The sequence below is a fragment of the Trachurus japonicus genome, chromosome 16 (assembly GCF_045865225.1).
Source record: "Trachurus japonicus isolate A0001 chromosome 16, Traja_1.0".
In the NCBI taxonomy this organism is placed as follows: Eukaryota; Metazoa; Chordata; class Actinopteri; order Carangiformes; family Carangidae; genus Trachurus; species Trachurus japonicus.
In genome coordinates this window covers 17,794,827-17,815,563 of record NC_140922.1, presented here as the reverse complement: position 1 = coordinate 17,815,563, position 20,737 = coordinate 17,794,827, and the positions used below count along the sequence as shown (strand labels likewise).

The 20,737-nt window shown below is 39.9% G+C and overlaps 3 protein-coding genes across 4 annotated transcripts in view; all 3 read right to left on the bottom strand.

The window, feature by feature from the left end:
- Window positions 1-2,761: 2,761 nt before the first annotated feature.
- On the bottom strand, window positions 2,762-5,441 carry LOC146972279 (uncharacterized). The gene is made up of 3 exons (XM_085802327.1): window positions 5,333-5,441; window positions 5,117-5,186; window positions 2,762-4,237 (listed from the first exon to the last, which is right to left on the bottom strand). The coding sequence occupies exons 2-3, from the start codon at window positions 5,141-5,143 to the stop codon at window positions 3,842-3,844; spliced, it is 423 nt and encodes a 140-aa protein (XP_085658453.1). The 5' UTR covers window positions 5,144-5,186; window positions 5,333-5,441; the 3' UTR covers window positions 2,762-3,841.
- Window positions 5,442-5,873: 432 nt separating this feature from the next.
- LOC146972278 (sialic acid-binding Ig-like lectin 10) lies at window positions 5,874-12,257 on the bottom strand. 2 transcript variants are annotated; one of them, XR_015037862.1, is made up of 11 exons: window positions 12,070-12,257; window positions 11,320-11,739; window positions 10,820-11,140; window positions 10,405-10,695; window positions 9,587-9,862; window positions 9,216-9,497; window positions 8,986-9,097; window positions 8,825-8,894; window positions 7,070-8,658; window positions 6,214-6,313; window positions 5,874-5,972 (listed from the first exon to the last, which is right to left on the bottom strand). XR_015037862.1 is itself a non-coding variant. In XM_085802317.1 (9 exons), the coding sequence occupies exons 1-9, from the start codon at window positions 12,128-12,130 to the stop codon at window positions 8,275-8,277; spliced, it is 2,217 nt and encodes a 738-aa protein (XP_085658443.1). In that variant the 5' UTR covers window positions 12,131-12,257; the 3' UTR covers window positions 6,721-8,274. The 2 variants fall into 2 exon arrangements, 1 of the variants encoding a protein (XP_085658443.1); XM_085802317.1 differs by lacking the exons at window positions 5,874-5,972; window positions 6,214-6,313 and having other exon boundaries at window positions 6,721-8,658.
- Window positions 12,258-18,995: 6,738 nt separating this feature from the next.
- LOC146972276 (sialic acid-binding Ig-like lectin 14) overlaps window positions 18,996-20,737 on the bottom strand; it is a 34,160-nt gene continuing 32,418 nt past the window's right edge. The window contains exon 7 of the mRNA XM_085803341.1: window positions 18,996-19,517. The gene's annotated coding sequence lies outside the window, so the exon portion shown is untranslated. The remainder of the gene's footprint in view (window positions 19,518-20,737) is intronic.

Sequence of the window (20,737 nt, the reverse complement as noted above, 5' to 3'; positions counted from 1 at the left end):
TTATATTTGAGGCAAATGCGGAGACTGCTTGCTGAAAAACTGCCCCTGAAGGGAACGTGCATCAGCGGTTTTGTATGAATTTACCTTGAATACAACTCTGTCTCGTAACGTTCCATTATTATCTCATAGCGTGGTGAATGTGCAGCTCACAACTTGTCCACGAGAGCGTTTTGGAGTTGTTGGATTGTGTATTTGATGAGTTTGATGAGGGAAACCAAGAAATCCCATGAGCCTCCGTCCGTAGCATAGCTCTGAGCTGCTTGCGGCTCTGCTCTGCCATTCTAAAGATAGCTTGCACCGACAAATAAAGGTAACAAACCTACTCCTAAAACTGTAGGGAGTATGGCAATGGGCCAATTTGCCAAAATGTTGAACTATCCCTTTAAGAACATCAAACCCTTTGCTTCTAAAACCAACCAATACTGTAGCATTGTAAATGATTTGCAACAGCACGATGATACTGCAGTACTCCCCATTCTTCATGATGTCCTGATGGAAAAGAGGAAGTGTCCATCAGTCTGCACATTATTCTTACTACAGAGCAGCACTTCAGCTGCTTCAGCTCTCCATTATGGGCAGAAATCATCATAGTCAACACAATTACAACCAACCGACTTTAATTTATTTGATCTCCACAGACCTTTTCATTTATCAGCGCCCTATGGTGTCACACACTTACACACTGTGCTTTACCTCAACCAACATTTTGCTGCATTAGGATGGTAGCCGTCGTAGTACACGCTCTAATGGTAAACAGCCACCTCACATTTGCTTGCTGCTTTTGCTTCCTCTTCTTTTCTGTGGCTTTCTATTTGCTATTTTACTTTTTTGGTTTTGATTTCACTCACTCACTCCAAAGGCCCTAGAACATGAGATGCAGTTATAAACAGAACAGAACAGTTATGTTATGACACTAAATTTAATTCAAATTATGGATAACTCAGATAACTGAACTTCAAAAACATACTTGAAGTGACAAACACTCAACAAGTGTGTCAGTCTGTTTAGTTATATCGGTCGAAAGTAGGGGTTTTCCTCTAGACCAAATTCTGAATGTATATAGTCTCAGGTTAATTTTATACTCTAGCGTTCAATAGGAGATATTTTTATCTGGGCTTAGACATGTTCTTGTGTTATTCAAATCCTGTCTTGCTCATTTTTCCCAACACCTTCCTCCAGCTCTTGGGTATGGGATGAAGAGTAGGTCATCTTTTTTTCTTTTTTTCTTTTTTATATATTTATATCAGAAATTGGACATCTGAGACAAAGACAACAATCTTTGAGAATTTAAAGTAAAACTGATCAAACCAGTTTGTGGATGCTCAAAATCTTAAAAGCCCAAGATGATTTCCGGCCGCTGCAAAGAGTGATCATATTTGGAGTCATTGATAAGCCCAGAGTGGCTTTCTACTTCACATGCACATGTTTTATATATATTATTTATTTCTGTGATGTTTATTTTACGAGTGTGCAAATAACTAAAATGAAACTGTCCCTTCATAGCCTGTACTCATGTTAGCTTTGAAGCTGCATGCTATTTAGCTGCAGTTCCTCTTCACTGATGGCGTCTGATAAAGGAAGAAAAAATATATAACAGTGTGATGTATTGGTGGTATCAGGGTGTCTTTGTTCTCTTTAAATTCTCTTCACACCGTCTGTGTTGTCAGGAAGGAAGTTTACAGTAGCAGAATGAGTGTTGTTGCTGTTCCTGCTGTTCCCCACCAGAGGCCGACAAAGCCAAGCATCAGTTCTTGTTAGTGCTGGTTAAAGCCACAACACTATGTATTCAGACAGTACTGTATGCACACTCTGTCCATCATCACAGGTCATCATTTTACAGTGACCGGACAACATGTGTCCCATTTATTTGAGCTGATGTGATCCAGAGTCCGATGATGATAATGCTGCAGGTGCACTGACACAGTACAAACATTTGATACATTTTGTAGATAAAGTGCAATAAATCTACAGGAAGTTTGGTTGGTCAAACAGAACCTTAGACACATATACAAATTCTCACCTTTTCCATATGTGTCACTACATTTGACTACCACTTTCCCCAGGGGCACCGAGCAAAGCGATGTCTCAAATTTTTTTCAGGGGCATAATGACTCTTCAGTAGATTTGATTCAGAAACTTTTTTTTTTTTAACAGGTAGTGTTTTAGTGCTTTATTCTTTGCAGCGATCTGTTCTGCTGTGTAATCTTTCTTCACATCACTATCTCGTTTCAAACTGCTTCCTCTTTGGGCACACAAATAGTTTCTATATATACAACTGCTATGATATCGCTTAAAAATGAAAGCACTTATTGATACATAACGAAAAAGAGAAGTTATAGCAGTTGCACAGAAAAAGAAAGAAAATCTGAAGCTGTGAGTATTTGTTGGTCCTATATAAACCTTCTTTTTTTTGCCCCTTGAACTGAACTGACCACTAAGGATTACCCATGACCATGGTTGGTTTATTTGCATTCATCATGACTCCCTATTTAAACAGCAAGCAACCACTTGCAAACCACTTGCTCTGCATTTATACTGTAGATTGTGTGTATTTGTTCATACTGGTATTTCCTTAAATGGCACCACTTTATTTTCAGCTTCTTTGGTAACTTCCTCTTCTCATGATTTGCTACAGTGCAAGTCCAAATACAGCCATCAGTGATCTTATCTTTAATCAAAACGAAAATTGAGAATGAATACTCAGGTCAGTTCCTCAGTTAATAATCATGTTGAGAAACAAACACAGACACTGAGTGGCCCATAAGCAAACACAGGGGCGCTGGGGATGCAGCAGAGCACTCACCAATCACCAGTAACAAAGTTAGACATTTTCAAACAAGTACAGTTACGCTCAGCTCGTTAGAAGCGCAACCAAAGAGGGAGGACCACACAGCGACCAGTTAAATGAACCATACATTTATTAAAGATAGAAAAAAAAGAAGTAAATGAAGTGTGGGTCAGTAATCCGTGGTGAGGTGAAGGGGTGTTGGATGCACGATGTGTGTTGTGTGTAGTCACAAAGGAACCAAATGAACCAGCCAAACGAAACCAAAACCAAACAAAACCATGTTACAGTATGTGCCCAAAAGGCACCAGCCATCCAGGACGGAGAGAGGATTCACCAAGCCTATACAGGTGAGCAGCAGGTGGAGTGAATCCCCCAACAAGGTGGGAGGAGCACAGGCAGGGCCAACAGCAATAGACAGAAATGCCAGAGGGCCATCACATTATTGTATGCTAATACTGACAATAGATGGTATTTTAATCAAAGAGGCAATCCAGCTGGTTTACAATTCCCTCATGTTCACCTTCATGCTGACGATATCACTGATATTACAATGCACCAACATGACCGACAGGAGCCGTTTACTGTAGGTCTCAGTGTCCGGTCAGCTCTTCCATAAACACAGCAGAAATTAGTTTGACACAGTTCAGTCCACTTTTATACAAAAATATATAACAACATTTGAACACGCAATAAAACTATAGAAGCTTTTTTCAAAACAACTCTTACTCTAATTCAAAAGTAGCTGCATGTGCTTGTATATTCCTGAAAGTGTTGAAACACTTAGCCTACTGCTAATGCTACATTATAAAGCTGTTGATCCATGAATCCTGTGAGAAACAGCAGAGCTTGCTTGTATATAATGACTCAAAAAACAAAGTTGATAATATCTCCATGCAACAGACCAGACTCATGTTTTGAGTATTTATACACAGGATGACTTGATGCAGGATCTGTCATGTTAAAATGCTTTCCTTTCACATCAGAAAAAAATCACATCCCTCTCCTAACAACCCCCATCCCCCCCCCCAATGTTGTTCTCATGAATCTCCTCAGTTAACAGGTCTCATCCATCACTTCATACACATTAGAATACACTGCCACATCCTCACCTCCCTCATCCTTCACTGGCTCATGTTGTTCTGGCTCTTTTCCCTCCTCATTTCCCTCCTCTGTCATTGCCCCCTCCTCTATGTTGCCCTCCATCGCTTCACTCTCCTCGCCTGCAGTGTCTTGTCCCTCCACTGGGGCATCTTTCTTAATTTCAGCGTACTCCGTCTCGGTGGGGTCTGGTGTCTCCTCTGCCTCTGTGGGACTCCTCCCCTTCAGCACGGAGAAGTCAATGTTGGAGTACTCCACCTCTTTTGGTTCCACAGCACCAGCTCCTCCATTAGCTGCCTCTGGCTCAAAGGTCCCATCATCACCATCGTTCACAGCTTGACCATCTTGTATCTGTAGATGCATCATACTCATCATCATGTAAGTCATTTCTTCTGTATCTGAATCATTTTCACTGTGTTTTGTAAAGATGTGTCATCAGCTCAAGCCACTGCGGTAAACCATGAGATGATCATGGGAAAACAAAAGAAAAATTCCAAAGCACTCTCTTAAAGCAGAAGTAAGCGATCCGGTCGTTTTGGCTAATGCTGCGTTCCAGGTAGGCTTTTGAAATCGTAAATTACAGCTTCAAGTCACAACTTACGACTTTGTAGCGTTCCAGGCAACCCACTCGTGTTTTTCCGACCTGTTTTACCGGTGAAAGTCACTATAACGGCCACTCGTAACTTCCGACCCGTGAACTCGTACCAGATCGAACTGGTACCACTTCACAGGTCGGAAAAACACCAGTTACGAGTTTCCTTGAACGCACCATAACAGTCCTCGTCCCTACGTCACCACATTCACGGCGTTCCTTGGCTGTACACACAGCCCTGCATGCCGTTCTCTCTCCTCATTGGATAAAAACTGTAGGATACGATAAATGTTTTCTCTTCGGCTCAGAGCAGAGCAGAGTGACTGACAGACCCGTGTTTCAGTCCAAACACTCTATGTAAGTGATTGCTGTCGGAAGATATAACTATTTAAGACTTATATTAACACAAATATATCACTTACTTCTGCTTTAAATATAAAATGCCTTTATTAAATTATGGCATGGTCGAAATGACAATTAAAAACTCCAACGCGTTTCTGCGTCTAGCCTTCATCAGGGAGTCAAAATGAGATGAGATGATCATGTCTGATGCTTTATTAATCCCAGGTACAATAACCGTTTGTGAAATTGTACAATACATTATGCAACACACTTCACCTGCATCATACTGTACATACCAGTGGAACTGCTTGAGTGGTCACCATCTCCAGGCTGTCTGCTATATCTTTAGATCCCCTCTGCTTTTTTCTGGAGAAAATGAAATTTGTCAGTGGACAAAACAATGAAAATCAAAGAACAACAATTATAAGATACAAGTTGCTCTTTAAATTTACAGAAAGAAAGACAATCAATGTCATAAAGAAGCTCAGTAATACATAAAGAAACTTCAGTACCTGTTGCATTTAGTAATCAAACAGCAGATGAATGCTGAAAGAAGAACGCCGGTGAAAAACGCAATGATCACTTGAGGCTGTTTAACAATTTCCAACAACTCTTTGAGTAGATCTGAAATAAAAACAGAGAAATAAATAACTGTGGTCAGTCCCTTCTCTTCTTGTTCTCAATAACCTAAAACACAAAAAACCCACATAAATGAGGTAAAAACATCTGTGAAGCGGAAGCCGTGAACTCACCTATTGGCTTCACATCCCCATTTGTGTCATTTGTGTTGTTGGAAACCGGAGCTAATTTAGAGGAAAATACAAGGCAAACAGTTTGTCTCAATATAAATGATCTCAGGTACACAATAGCAATACGCTGACCTATTGTGTAATGATCTGCTGCAATAAGACGATGCAGCCTGACTGTTGGATAATGCACAGCCATCAGTCACTGTTAATATACCGTTTATAAAATGTCCAATCAGCATCCGATTAATCGGTCCACTTCAAAACTGAGCTTAGAGAGCTTCATGTAAAGAATAATACACAGTATTATACTCACCAGTCACATTTGGAGTCACTGTTCCCTCTGCAGAGGTGAGATTTGTGGGGTTGGTGGTTGTACTGACAGGCTCTGTGCCATTCTTGTTATCTGTGACATTAATATTTGCTTTGTGAATGTGAGGCAATTATCCTTCTTGTTTCTATTAACTGTGAGTTATTTACAATGCTGCAGTTTTCCTGACTCACATCAGGCTCCAACACTGACACTTGTCCTCTACACTGAGGCTGAACAGTTTTGTTTTGTGACATGTGGAGTTTGATTGACAACGTAATTTACATTTTACCTGTACTAATAGTTTCAAAAGATAATAGTTGGAAACAAACTTTACCTTCGGCACTTATTTGGGCGGGCGCAGAAAAGAGCAGAATCCAGATGAAAACAATCATCCTAATTCAAAGGTGATGGTCCTTCCCTCCAGAGGACAAACCCTTTATGTCACAGACACACAGAAAGTGCATGAAGCGTGAAAACATACGTACAGGTGATGAAACTGAACCAACGACACCTTCATGGCTGACTGCATAGATTTAAATACAGGATGTTGGATGCTGAGCATATTAATAAATTTGGCCAAAATCTCCCTAAGAATTTATTTTTATTTAATTGTATTTATTAAGAAACACTTTACATTGAGCTGCTAAATCAATATTTTACAATACATTTTTTGTTACATCTGTAACTGCACTAAAATATATAATATGACATTAAAAATCTAAAAATCTCCCCCAAGTCCGAGCTTTCCCTCGTACACAACATAATAAAAATAAAACATTGTGCTACATGAGTTACAAGAGTGATTACCTTTTACTGACGTCTACTGTTCTGTACCTCATTATTTATTTATCTCTATTTATCTTTCTTTTTTTAATTTATGCATTGCCCCCTGTACACACCCCTAACATGTTTAACAGTTACATTACACTGGCATTGTAATGGATTACTATTTACCTACTTCAACATGATTTAAACCATGAGCATTGATTCTGTCCATGTTTCTGTCCTATTATGTTTTAAGTGTCCTCAGTTCTGTCTTATTAAATGTTCATGTAGATGTCCCCGCCTGCTACTGCAAAACAAATGTACCTGCAGGTATAGATAAAGTTACCAGACCTGATGTGACCGTTTATTTTAACAGTTTAACAATAATTCATTTTCAAATGAGGTGGATGCTAATTGAGTCTTACCTCTGTGTCTGTGATCTCAGTCGTCTCAGCTTTGAACTGACTCTGTCTCTCTTCTTCCTCTTGTACTTCTTCCCTCTTTGCATTACAAGTTTCCAGGAAGTTTCTGTAAACACTGCTGGCCTTTACTTCCTCTCTTGTCAGACTTCTGCACTAATACAGCTAAAACCTCCATATCATAGCTATTTGACAAGTTTCAGCTTAAACACTCAATGACACATGATTTTCAGATATTATAATAACAAGTGCATCTGCAAACTAACATTGGAATATAATGCACAATACATCATGCAAGTGAAGTAAATTACTGAACTGTCTTCCTGTTTAAAAGCTACGCAGTCAGCTATAATTATCATTACAGTAACTGAGTCATAGTTTAATCATTAGTTTATTTATATAGCTACGAAAAAAGACAAAATCTGCAGAGTCAAAAATACATTATCTGGATTCATCATAATTCTTCACTTCAACTTCAGCCTCACTGAAAGAACCACTGTATTAGAAACAGTGTGTTTTTCATGGTTTAATGGTTTATTGTGCAAAGTCTTGTTCAAGGTTGCATTTGCAGAAGGGTCACTCAAGCGATTAGTCATCTACATTACATCTGTCTGACAACTTCCTCTTCACAGATTAGAAGACTAATAGACACAATCTATGGCTGCTACGACCAGACACTACAGTAAATAGTTCCACACTCACCATTAAGTGAACTGTCACAGAACCAGTAGATATAACAGAATATAAGAAAAGCCACACTGTAATGGAAAACTGAAACAAATGTGTTTTCTGTTATGGAAGCACATCAACCTGAAAAAGAAAGACCCTGATAAAAGTGCACTGTGGTCTGTAATACCTGAGGTTATAATATGTACATTTGTGAGAACTACTGCAACTGAAAAGTCATTTTACTATCTTTACTATGAATTTGTTAACATCATCCACTGCCAATCAGAAACAGGGAAAGTCATATTACTGAAGTCATGCTTGTTTGTAACGATCCTGTAATGCTTATTTGGCACAGAATGAGATCTGTGGCGCTCTATGGGTGAACCAAACATAATGAGTTGTTATTTATCTCAGTCTCAGTGTATCAAGGGCTGAATTCATCGTTTGAAGATCACAGTATGAGGGACTGTCTTATCAATCCATTACATGTGATGGGAACGATGATGCTTCATCCTCAGGCGTGTCCAAACAGAGACGGACCCTTACATCTCACCCATGGTATCCTTTACATTGGAGTACACTGCCACGTCCTCCCCTTCCTCCTCCTCCTCCCAGACACAACGTTCTGTCTCCTCATCCTCATCGAGCATGGCCTCTTCATCTTGGCCTTCCAGTGTTTCACTTTTGTCTTCACAATCATCTCCCATTTCCTCTTTTGCTTTTTTGATTTCTGCATACTCAGTATCTGTGCTCTCTTGTTTTTTGACTGCCTCCTGGGGACTCCTCCTTTTCAACAGTGAGAAATCAATGTTGGCATATTCCACGTCGTCAGGTTCGGGGGCTGTTTTCTCTGCGGCCACAGATCCATCTGGAGCTTCTTCCTGGCCGAGGCTCTGATCTTCCCCTTCTGCTTGGCCATCATATATCTGCAAGGTACAACACAAGTCATATGATGCAATCAGCCAAAAGGGTCAGCAGTGACATGCACAAAAACACAAAGAGAGACACAAATCTCATAACATTAAATACAGGACACAATTCTGAGGCATGAAGACTGCATGTATATGTTCCGTAAAATAAAATCATAAGTACCAGTGGAGCCTCTTGACTGGTCACCATCTCGAGGGTCTCATCCAGATTTTCAGAACTCTTCAGTTTTTTTCTTAAAAATATAAATAAATAAATAAAAGTAAATGTTATGAAAACAGTAATGAATTACCCACTAAATTAAATTCATGGAAATATTGGTATACCTCTGACATTTGTTTGCCAAACTGTAAATAATTCCTGACAGAAGAACACCCAATAAAAAGGCGATGATGATTTCCAGCCATGAAACATTTTGAAATAACTGTTTGGTTTGATCTGCAATTAGAAGAAAGATAATTAAAAATATTGGTCACCACGTGTTATTTAACGTAACCACAAGTTTTATACAATAGATTGAGATTAAAGAGTAGAAAAGTTGCAGTGGAGCACGTACCTTTTTGTTCAGACAGCTTTTTTTGGGTGATGAGGTTTTCTTTCACTTCCCCATTTGCATTAACGCTGACACACTCAACAGTGTTGATGTGATCTTTTACAAGAAGGACAATGCTGCTGTTCACTGTGTGGTTTGACACCATGGTAGTGACTGCGTACTCAGTGTAGTGCTCTAACAGTGGCCATTTAATGGTGGGTAAAGGAAACCCTCCACTGACACACACACAGGTCAAGACTTCTGACTGAATCTCACATCCAGACATTTTTGAGATCTTTGAGAACCCTGTCAACACACAACACAATGTCATGGCAACAAGCTAGATGTGAATATATGTAACTTCTCTCTCACAAAGATAAGTACAGTTTACTTACAGGTCACAGTTACATTGGCGTACACAGTCATAGTTGTGTCCAGGTGTTTTGCTCTACAGACGTATTGTCCAGAGTCTTCTGCAGTCACATTAGAGATGGTGAGTGTAGCAGATCCAGTGTTGCTCTGCAGTTTAATCTCATCCTGCAAGTTTGTACTGAATCCGAGTTTGATCCATGTAATATGAGATGGAGGGAAACTGCCAAAGCTGCAGGTCAGATTCAGAGTATCTCCCACCTGAACAGAGGTATTCCCAGTGATCCCCAGTTCTTTCTTATCTGAGGAGCATGTGTAAAAATAATCATTACAATAATGATGATATCTGAACTGTATAGAAAGAGGCAGACAAAAGATAAAGGACTTTTACTTCTTAAATCGATCAAAACCATCTTAAAATTTCTAAGAGTTATACTTATACAGATTTTATAAGCATGGATATCAATATGGATACTAAATCCTATAAGCATTCAGCAGTCTGTGGCAGTGCATTTTTAATATTACCACTAGAGGGTGCTAGAGTCGTATAGATTTCAAAACGTCACGAGGTGACCACTAGTTTTTCTTATTCTAAACACACAATCAACAGCAAGTCATCCCAAATTGTAAAATATAATTTAAAATAGACACTAAATTAGGCCATTAGATGTCAGTTTTATAAAACCCCTGCTGTTTGAAATTAAATTTAAAAAATATTGAGTTGACTTGAAATCATTTGAGTGTATTGGATAAGACAAGTTATTCAGGGCAAATTTGTAAACTTAGAATCTAAACTCGAAGTTTCAGTTCGATAACACTATACAATCATACAAAATATGCTTACATTTCACTGAGACATCAACTTTTTTCTCCCAGGTGTTGTTCAGATATTTAACCATGCAGATGTACAGCCCAGAATCTCCTGCTGTCACGTTAGAGATGAAGAGAGTGGCCATTCCACTTCCCTCCTGCAGGTAGGTGTCGTTCCACAGGTTGGTTCCTGTTTTATTGTTCTGATCAGAAAGTTTGGTCCATATGATGTGTGACGGAGGGAAACTCTCAGAGCTGCAGGTGAGATTCAGAGCCTCACTCTCGTTCACTCTTGTATCTCCAGTGATTCTGATTTCCTTCACATCTAAGACACAAAAATACAGGTTGTACAAGCAAAGTTCAGAAAACCTTCAGAAAGAGCAAATCCCTGCTAATTTTAAAACAGTAGAAAGTAAATGGGACAATGAAGTACTGTAGGTGCTACTCACATGTCACATTCAGAGTCACTGTCTCCTCTGTTGATACATTTACTTTGAAGCTGACCTTACAGGTGACCTCTGTGCCATGGTGATCAGCTGAAGGGTTAAAGGTCAAAGCTGAACTGTGTTTCCATGTGACAGGATTCGGATACTCGGCCTTGGAATCAGTGATGTTTTCTGTTATGTGAAAGTCCTCGTCTCCTGCTCCTCTCCATGTCCAGGTGAATGTAGGAGCAGGTCCAGAGCAGAGACCAGGAGCAGTGCAGGTCAGTGTGGCCGGCTGTCCCTCTACCAGTGGAGGAGTCATTACTGTCGGCTTCTGGCTCAGACCTGATGCGAGACCAGACCATGAAGAGAGTCAGGTGAGTGAATTATCTATCTAATACTTTGAAAACCACGTCAATGAAACTGCTGCAGTTCCAACTCGTTGCCCACAGAGGTCGACAAATGACAGTTGGTGCATTTCAGAGACATTTCAAAATTCACTTTGTAATTGTAGCTCTTCATACCTTTAACAGAGAGAGTTGCTCTTTGAGAGTATGTAAGTCCATTACGATATCCATTCATTTCACCAATAACTCTGAGTTGATATGATCCAGAGTCCGACTCCTTCAGGTCATTGATGATGATGCTGCAGTTTTTCTGACTCACATCAGGCTCCAACAGAGTCACTCGTCCTCTAAACTCAGACTGAACATTGTTGTTGTTCGTGTCACCGTCAAATATTTTGTCTAAATAATCACATTGCCGTTTAGTTGATTCACATTTGTACCAAACTAGAACTTGGGGTGTCAAACTATAATGAGTAGTGAAAGAGCATGGTATCACAACACAGAGGCCAGCCTCAGCTCTTATCTCTCCATCAGGCAGAGTGATACAGTATTCAGGTTGATAATATTGACAGACCTGTCGTCCTGCCACTGATGCACCTGTTCACATTAACAGTAAAAGAGAAACAGGGAACAAGAATATTTGAATTTTGACATTATTTTGACATTTCACCAAGACATTGAAGACAGAAAGAAATATCATTCACATAAACTATGTGTAACATCACTGCTGTTATCAACAACATTGACCAAATAACACAATGGATTTTAGATAATAAATAAATCAGCAGTTAACCATTTATAGGCCTACTAGTTTCCACATGAATAGATATGTAATTATATGTAATTTGAGAGCTTGTTTAGAAGACTTTTTTATTTTCTTCATGTATTGTATGTCTGCATCAAAATAAGAATTAAATAATTAAATACCTGTATCAGCATTGCTCCTTCTCACAGAGAAAAACAGAGTCGCCCAGATGAGAACAAACATCCTGATCAGACATTCAGTGATTCTCTCCACAGGACAGAATTTACACACATAATGCTCTGAACAGGCAACAAGTGAACCAGAGGAAACTCCACTATTAACATCATCACCTTGAAAGAGGATGTTACATGCTCAGTTTTTCCGTAGTTACAAGATTAACGGGGCTGTGAGCACATTTTTAATGTAATACACTTCCTCAATTCTTGAAACATCCTGTATCACGGAATTTTACTACAATAATCAATACAATAGGCTTTATGCTGAGCTCCACTACTTCCTGAACTTAAACAAGCTCCTTTATTTCCTGTCTTACACTATTGGACAAACTGACTTATCCAGGTGTGTCTGACTCTGACCTCAGTAGTCACAGCAATGGTCAGACACACCTGGATTAATCAGTTTGTCCAATAGTTTAAGAGCTTGTTTAAGCTCAGGAAATAGTGGAGCTGTGCATAAAGCCTATAAGAGTTCAGAAACCAAAAAATGTCTGCAACCCCGTCATGTTTCAGAGGCCCTGTCCAACATTTGACCCACTGAGCCGGTACCAACTGAGACAAGTACAGACTATGTCCCACCCTCCCATCCTCAACCCATCTCTCTGCAGCACATCCACCCTCACCTGAACAGTAAAGCCAGGAATGATGAGTTCACTAACAAGGACCACGACGCAACAATGTGCCATCAAACATTTTAATGGATGGAGTGAAATGTTGAGGATGGATGAACGGATATTGTATAGAGTGGCAAAGGTGAAGGAAGGTTGACGTCTGTGCTGCGCTGCTGGTCTGGGAGGATGAACTGGAGAACGGCGGAGGGATGGGGGAAAGGAGGGGAGAATGGAGGGATGAGAGTGGTGACTATTAGAAGGTGCCTCGATAAGGGGAAGAAGGGAGGGTGTGTCGAGAAATCTGAGGCAAACAGAGGAAGAAGGGGTTGACTGGGTATTTGTAGGCTTGACTATGAGGTGTGGTTGAGGCGTGGCCCTGCTCCTGAACATAAGTTGACCAGTTAACTCCATTTATTGTTGCAGCCATTTGTAGTCTTTGTGAATACTCTAGGCATCGATTATATGTGGTGATCTCCTCTGAGTTTAACTGTCATGAACAGATTCTCTTCACTTTCCTGTTTCTCCCCTGCTTGTGCAACAGAGGAAGTTTCCTCGCTTACTGCTTCACATCATTTCTCCTTTCTAGAAGACTGACATTACAGCAGAGTCAAAAGGTCTGAGACCCTTACAATACTTATTTTAACATTAAATTTAGAAAATAAAGATTAAAATAAAATCTTCATATTTACCATTGCTGTTAAGTAATGTGGCCTTCCATAAAAGGGAAGTATTGTAAGTGTGGGATTTTTCTTTGATCTTGTCTTGAGAAACTTTCCCTTGTGTGGTTTGTTTGAGATTTTAACATTGAAAGGCTGTATGCCACAGGTTATTTCTACATCACTCCAGTACTGCATTACATGTCAAATGTACTGCTATAAATGGACTGTGTGAATAGCTTACATCTGCAGGCACTGTAATAGAGTCATGTTTGAAGTACATGCAACCATCTATCTCCCTCTCCTCCTCTTTTCCACTCCTTTCTCCCCACTTGTAGTTTTTCCAGGTCGTCCCATCTTCAGAGCTACAGAGCTGGATCCTGTCCACTGCCTGCTGCAGCACTACTCTTAAATGTGATAATAGATTTTGTCTGTCTGTAGCCTACATGTTGTGCAACCACCCCCTTCCCCCCACGATCCACCAGATCAGCAAATATTGGATGTGCTTTAAGTTACTGATTCCTGCTCTTTCCCATGCAGTCGTCTTGTCTTGTCTTGTCACTGACCTTTAGCTTTATAATTCTGTGAAGCATTTTGTGCCTCTTGATTTCACAAGTGCTTTTTGCAAAAAAGTCGAACATCTGCAGAAGCAAAAGAACAAAAAACATTTGAGGATAATTATTATATGTTAGGGTTATTGAATATTAATGCCAGGATATTAGCCATGCAAACCTTGCATTGAGAAGAGCAGAGTCATCCGGATATGAAGAAACAGATGTATTACTTCACTCAGTCAGTTTCTCTGACTAAAAGTGCAGCAAACATACAAGAGGTTTAACATGGAGCTCTACAGTTACCTTTATAAATCTTATTACACAACATGCACTTCTTAATCTGACTTTTAAATTGTAAAGCCATTTGTAACACTGGTTCTAAAAATGTGAGCTCAATATCACGTCTGATACAACAAATATCTGTGATCCCCGTCCAAGTCTGAATCATTCAAAACTGTGAGAAACACCAACTATGAAAAGGATCTCTACTCCTCTTACAAATATAAATGTAACTGTCAGTGATATGTTCTACAGTATATATGTTATGCTATTGTCCTCTCCTGCTCCAGCAGAGACTAGGAGCAATGCACGTCAATGTGGTCTCCTCTTTCTGTGTCATTACTCAGACCTGATGGGAAAGCAAAACGTACATTAGTGGGAGTTAGTCGAATCAGTCTGGGGGTCATTATTGGCTTCAGATTAGATTGGAAAGAATTATTATTGAACACTTTGAGCAGTCAGTAAGTCTGAAGTGGCAGGTTGTTCACAGGAGAAAAGCTCTGTCACTGTTGTTTCAGTTCCACCAGAGGGCGTTGAAGAACAAATGTTATGTTTTGCCCCACTAACAGGTCAGTTTGTCCAACACCGACAACCTTACACACCAAATAAATTTAATTCAGTCACCAGTTTTCTGTAAGGCAAAGTCTTTCACTGGATGTGGTTCCAAAAAAAAAAACCCAGTGCCTTATTTTGTGTTAACCTCAACAGCCTTGTTCCAGAAAGATCGAGAGGCTGCAGACCTCCACTGTCAGGACCCTTCGCTGCAGACCTGCACTGTGGAAAGATCCTCATTTTCAGATGTCAAAATTTCAATCAATCAATCAGTCAGTCAGTCAAAATGAGCTATACTCATGAATCCTGAAAAGTCGTTCCCTATAATCTAATAGTCCTCATTTCATTGCTTGAGTCATTTGAACTTGTTGTCAAAATCTGTCAAGCAAAAATAAATCTTGGGGGAACCACTGTGAATTCAATTATTCAATCATTTTGTAGGGAGAACAGTTATGTAGAGTATTGGACAGTAATTCAGCACTAAACAATCTGCACTGCACTACTGTCATTGTGTCATGCATTAGCTTACAGTGGGACAAGATTTGTGCAATTGTGATTGTCATCCTTGCTTTGTATCTCTCTCAACCTTAATCTCAAACTGTAATAATTCATATAGGGAGGTAGGCTATGGGATCAAGACAGAGGTTGAGCCGCTATAGCATGTTTAAACCTGCTTGGGAAACAGCTAGTGTAGACATGCAAGAGACAGATTTACAATAGTGGAGTGAATGAAAACATTTAAATCAGTGTGGGTAGAATGTCAAGGGAACCTATGGCTTAAATTTGCGTCATTATTACTTCAAGGAATCAGGAGAAAAGTAGTTTAATATGGGAACACCCGTGGTATGGTACTGTAGTTAGAAAGAGGGGACATTTCCTCTGGTGACTTTGTCCACAAAACATTTCAGGACGTCATTGATCTGATGAAGACAGATCACATTCTCTAAACTGTATCTAAATATTTTAATTCAGGGCTATTGTCAGATGCATTTAACCATTATGTCTGCCTGTTTTATTATGTATGGGTGCACAATTTAGACTATTCATGTACAGAACAACAAATACACATCATCTTAATCCAAACCAACTGCAACCTACAATGAACAGAAAAAAATACATGTGGAGCTTGATTGACATCATTTACATTTTACCTGCCTTTAGAGTGTACTCACATTTTACCTTTGCCATCACTGTTTCCACAGACAAGAGCAAACATCCTGATTCAAAGCCTGAGGTGGTCAAAACTACAGTAAACAAATAAACACAGAGTGAAAATCCACTTCATCAAAGTAGACCACACAGTTTTGTTTATGATCAGATTTTGCTCAGGTGAAATACAATGTTGTTGATTTCTATTACAGCCTGAGCATCCCAAATATCCCCCTGCACCACCGTCTGTGTCACACATATTTAATTCATTGTGCTGAGAAAGAATTTGTAAATCTTTCCAGTTTTCATTTAAAAAATAATTAGGAAATAAGTGAAAATGACTGCATTTCTGTCCACAATGGGTGCAGCTGAAATAGCAAGATAGCTGGCCTTAACTGCACTCATACCTGCTCAAACAACATTCATGATCAAATTTTGCCAGTTCAATGACATCATTCAAATTAAAGGATGTGCCTCCAGAAAATAACTCCAAGTACACGCACTGATAATTTCTTTGACCTTTTCCCGCCTACTTTTTAGTGTTACTCACCTATAGTGTGACGGTTAACCTTTCTTTAAACATATGTTGTAATGATGACACATTTTCTCTGCAGGCCTGAAAGACGCCTTGCTGCTGTGGCTGTGTGCACTCAGTGCTGAGAAAGATCAGTGCAACAAACACAACCTCACGTAACTTTGCTGCTGCTGATACCAGCCCTCATGCAGACTTGTTGTCAACACATAGCTACATGCTAGTCAAGAGAACATTTGGGAGCTTTGGGGTTTGCAGGGTTCATAACCTGTTGACAGTTAAAGGTGTTTTTCACTATGTCCACCTAAAGTTCATGAAAAGACAAGAGAGGAACGAAATCACCCCCTAATGATGCTCATTGTGACTACTACTGGTCCTGCTGCATGCAGAGGTCCTGCTCCATCCAGAGGTCCTGCTCCATCCTGCTGCATCCAGAGGTCCTGCTCCATCCGGAGGTCCTGCTGCATCCGGAGGTCCTGCTGCATCCAGAGGTCCTGCTCCTCCTGCTGCATCCAGAGGTCCTGCTCCTCCTGCTCCATTCAGAGGTCCTGCTGCATCCAGAGGTCCTGCTCCATCTTTCTTTCTTTTTTGTGTCATTGTCGTGTGAGCTACTGGACCAATTTGAATTTCCCTCCTAGGGATGAATAAAGTATTCTCTACTCTACTCTACTGTACTATCATGTGGCCATCATCTGATCCGTATCAATTTCCCACTCCAAGACCCACAGCTCCACCCACACTCTTGTTGGTATCTTTATCATAGTTTAGAGAGTAATGCAGCCAGCAGTTAAAGTTAAAAACACTCAAAGTTAAGTCTGTCTCAAAAGCTGTAACTCTGCTGACTGCAGGTGAAGCAGAGCAGAAGAGGGGCTTTAACACCACATCTCCCAGTTCATCTCATATAGCATACCAGTCAAGTTTTACATATATGTACTAGGCAGAACACAGGAAGTGTGTTTGATGATGTTGCATGCCTTTTTCTCCTGCTTTACAGTTGTAGACAGAAAACGGGAAGCAGGAAAAGCGTGTAAGATTGTCTTTGTTTCACAGAATGTAGGCAGGAAAGTAGTAAAACTTTATTCATATACCTTTCACAGATGAAGACATCCCAGTGTATTACATCATAGAATTTCAAGAAATACATTCCTGTAATGGATTGTGTTGTAAAGGAATGACAGCAAATAAGTGAAGAGAGGAAATTAAAGAAACATATTTGAGGCCAAAACAAGGAACGGCATGGGTATGAACATTTCTCTATTTAGGTAGACATGTACAGTATCCTGCCTAGCAGTGGGATGTTAGTAATATGACAGAAGTTGTCTGTGAGAAAATGGTTCAAGAATCCAACAGAAGCAACATATTTAAAATCAAAATATGCCCTGAGGAGGGATCTGTATCCATAGGGGTTGGGGGATATTCAGACAGACTAGCAGGCTATCCCAATAAATATGTTGTTCATCACAGGAGTCTATGGATTGCAGGGACAGGGGGACTGCTATCCATAATTTGGGTGCCACAGCTTGAAAGGCACGGTCTTTCTGCTCAGACGTGACAACCCGTATTGTCGTGTAAGAGAGGAGGAGGTTGGTAATGTATTGGGCTGTTTGGGCTCTAAAGACCAGTTTTCAGAAATGGATACAGAATTAGACTGGGAAGCAGTGGAGGGAGGGGTAAAAATTGGTGTGTTGTTGTATCTGTGTGATTTTTGGTTAACGGCCCGGGTGCTGGGTGCTCTCTTGACATTTTGGATGGTTTGGAAACAATTAAAAGAACTTTGATTAAGACAGGTAAAATGAGCATTACAGTAATAATAATGTAGTAGAAATAAAAGCATGAACAAACATCCATTTCGGCCATGGTCAAATAAAACAATCAAACAAAAAACATGAGTGGGTAAGATGGTTGATATGATTATTGTGTGATAGAGACATTCATTGAAGATCGACAATTAGTTTCAGATAGATAGATAGATAGATAGATAGATAGATAGATAGATAGATAGATAGATAGATAGATAGATAGATAGATAGATAGATAGATAGATAGATAGTTACCATACAGACACCACTGAAAGAAACTCCTGCCAACACCATAGGAGAACCAGGGCAGACCCAACCATCTCTACCAGCTGGTTCAGCCTCTTTAATAAAATGCTGCCGTCCACAGCATCAAAGGCACAACTGAGCTTTGTAAAACTATAAAACTACGATTGTCTGCAGTTATTATGAGGTCACTGGTGGCTTTCAGAAGACTAGTTTCTATGGAGTATGCCGTGTTGGAAGAATGTCAAGGGGACCAGGATAAAGGCTTAAAGTTGTGTAATTATTTGGGTCTATCCAATCAGGGGAGAAGTAGTTGTGTAGCAGAGCAGGAACCAATGGATATTTATGTTGTATTTGTCCACAAAATATTTCTGGAAGTCAGAAATTAGTGTTGGAGTAAACAGAGGGGCAGTGTGAATGACAAAGTAATTTGTGGTCACAAATAAAACTCCTGGATTCCTTTTTTTTAATACAGTTACTTTGGCAAATTAAGCTCTTTAACATAAAGTTGAATGACTTCAGCTTTGGTGGCTTTCAATCAACACTGTCCTCCTACACTGTCGCCTTAAACTGCAGACTGACTCATAAAACAGGAAAAAGGAAGCGAGGGCTATCCACAGAGACTCATCGTATGGAAGACACTGCCGTTTACGGCAGTTGGCCTGGTGGCTGTGCATCTGCATTGTTACCAACAGCTAATCTTCTCTTCATATAAAGTTTGCAGATTACTCGTTGGATTTGATTTTCATTATAAATGACTCCCTGATTTTTGTTTTTATCACTTAAGTGCCACAAAATACAGAATTAAAAGACAAAATAAGACAAATATTAACATCCTAAGCTTGACATCAAGATGCAAATGAGGTTATAAACCAATGCAGAACCAACAGAAAAACATGCAAGGTTATAAAAAAAAAAGTAATGTAAAGACTCAGTGTAGAGGCTGGGCAGAACCATCATCCCCTGGTGATCTGTACATTCTGACCTCTTGATTAGATTTCATCTTTTTTCTTGCGTTCCTGTGGAGGGGAAAAACAGCAACCCATTATACGTTGTCTACAAGTCTCCAGTGCATTAAAAGATCTTTTAAAACACAAATAAAGAAATTTACCACAGGGAAAATATGAGGATAAAGCAGAGGACATTCACACAGAGTGACACACCAGCAATGGCCCAGCCAGCAGCTGCACTAGATCCAGGATGACTCACTACATAACAAATATCAGTCGTAAGTGGCAGTTCATGATACATATTATGAATTCAATTACATCTTCAAAATCCTTAATTGTTCTACGGTGTTCATGTAAAATCCATTGTCTTCTGTATCAGCAAGTAAAAGCAGATGAACAAAAACAGGGGAAACAAAATGTGCACTGTAGCTGCTGACATTACAGTATAATGATATGAACAGACGTTTTCAGAATAATAACACAATGCCATCATATCAATGCAAGACAATAAAGCTGGTAAATTATAATGTTAAATTACCATCCAGTCCAAACTCTCAGAACTATTTATGAAATTAGAAACTAGAACTTCAATTATAAAGATGTAGGATAGAAGACACTGAATGGGAAGGAGGACAGGGCAGAGTGATTGTGAACATTTGAACCCCTATGACTCATGTATCTTTTGTTAAATATTATAAAAGGCAAAACTGTGATACTCACGCCTCACATTCGCAAACGCCGTCTCCTCTGTTGCAATATCTCCTGTGAAGCTGACCTTACAGGTGACCTCTGCACCATGCTGTTCAGCTGAAGGCATAAAGGTAAAAGTGGAAGTACGTCCCAAATCTTTTATGCTTTGGTCAGGAACATGAAGTTCTTCTCCTGCTCTGCTCCATCTCCAGGAGATTCTGGGATCAGGTCCAGAGCAGAGACCAGGAGCCGTGCAGGTCAGTGTGGTCTCCTCTCCTTCTTCAAAGAGTCGAGGCATCTTCATCTCGGGCTTCTGAGTCAGAGCTAATTTGAGACCAGACCATGAAGAGAATCAGGTGAGCAGCCTGAACATCAACTTTCACTTATGTTTGGTTCAAAATTATTTAAAGCAGAAGTAAGCGATCCGGTGGTTTTGTCTAACTTCTTGTCAGCCGATGGAGTTAGCAGTCCCCGCCCTCGTCCCTACGTCACCACATTCATGCGCATCCCTTGGCTGCACACACAGAGAGGACCGCCCCTTTATGCCGTTCTCTCTCCTCATTGGATAAAGGTTGTAGGATACAAGGAAAGTTTTCTCC

What these genes read in the sequence shown, in the direction of transcription:
- LOC146972279 (XM_085802327.1), bottom strand. Translation starts at nt 5,143, where the DNA reads ATGGTGACCACTCAAGCAGTTCCACTG. An exon ending in CCACTCAAGCAGTTCCACTG is followed by an intron (nt 4,238 to 5,116) that starts GTATGTACAGTA and finishes ATGCATCTACAG; the next exon opens with ATACAAGATGGTCAAGCTGT.
- LOC146972278 (XM_085802317.1), bottom strand. Translation starts at nt 12,130, where the DNA reads ATGTTTGTTCTCATCTGGGCGACTCTGTTTTTCTCTGTGAGAAGGAGC. An exon ending in AAGGAGCAATGCTGATACAG is followed by an intron (nt 11,740 to 12,069) that starts GTATTTAATTAT and finishes TAATGTGAACAG; the next exon opens with GTGCATCAGTGGCAGGACGA. An exon ending in CCAGTCAAGAGGCTCCACTG is followed by an intron (nt 8,659 to 8,824) that starts GTACTTATGATT and finishes TGTACCTTGCAG; the next exon opens with ATATATGATGGCCAAGCAGA.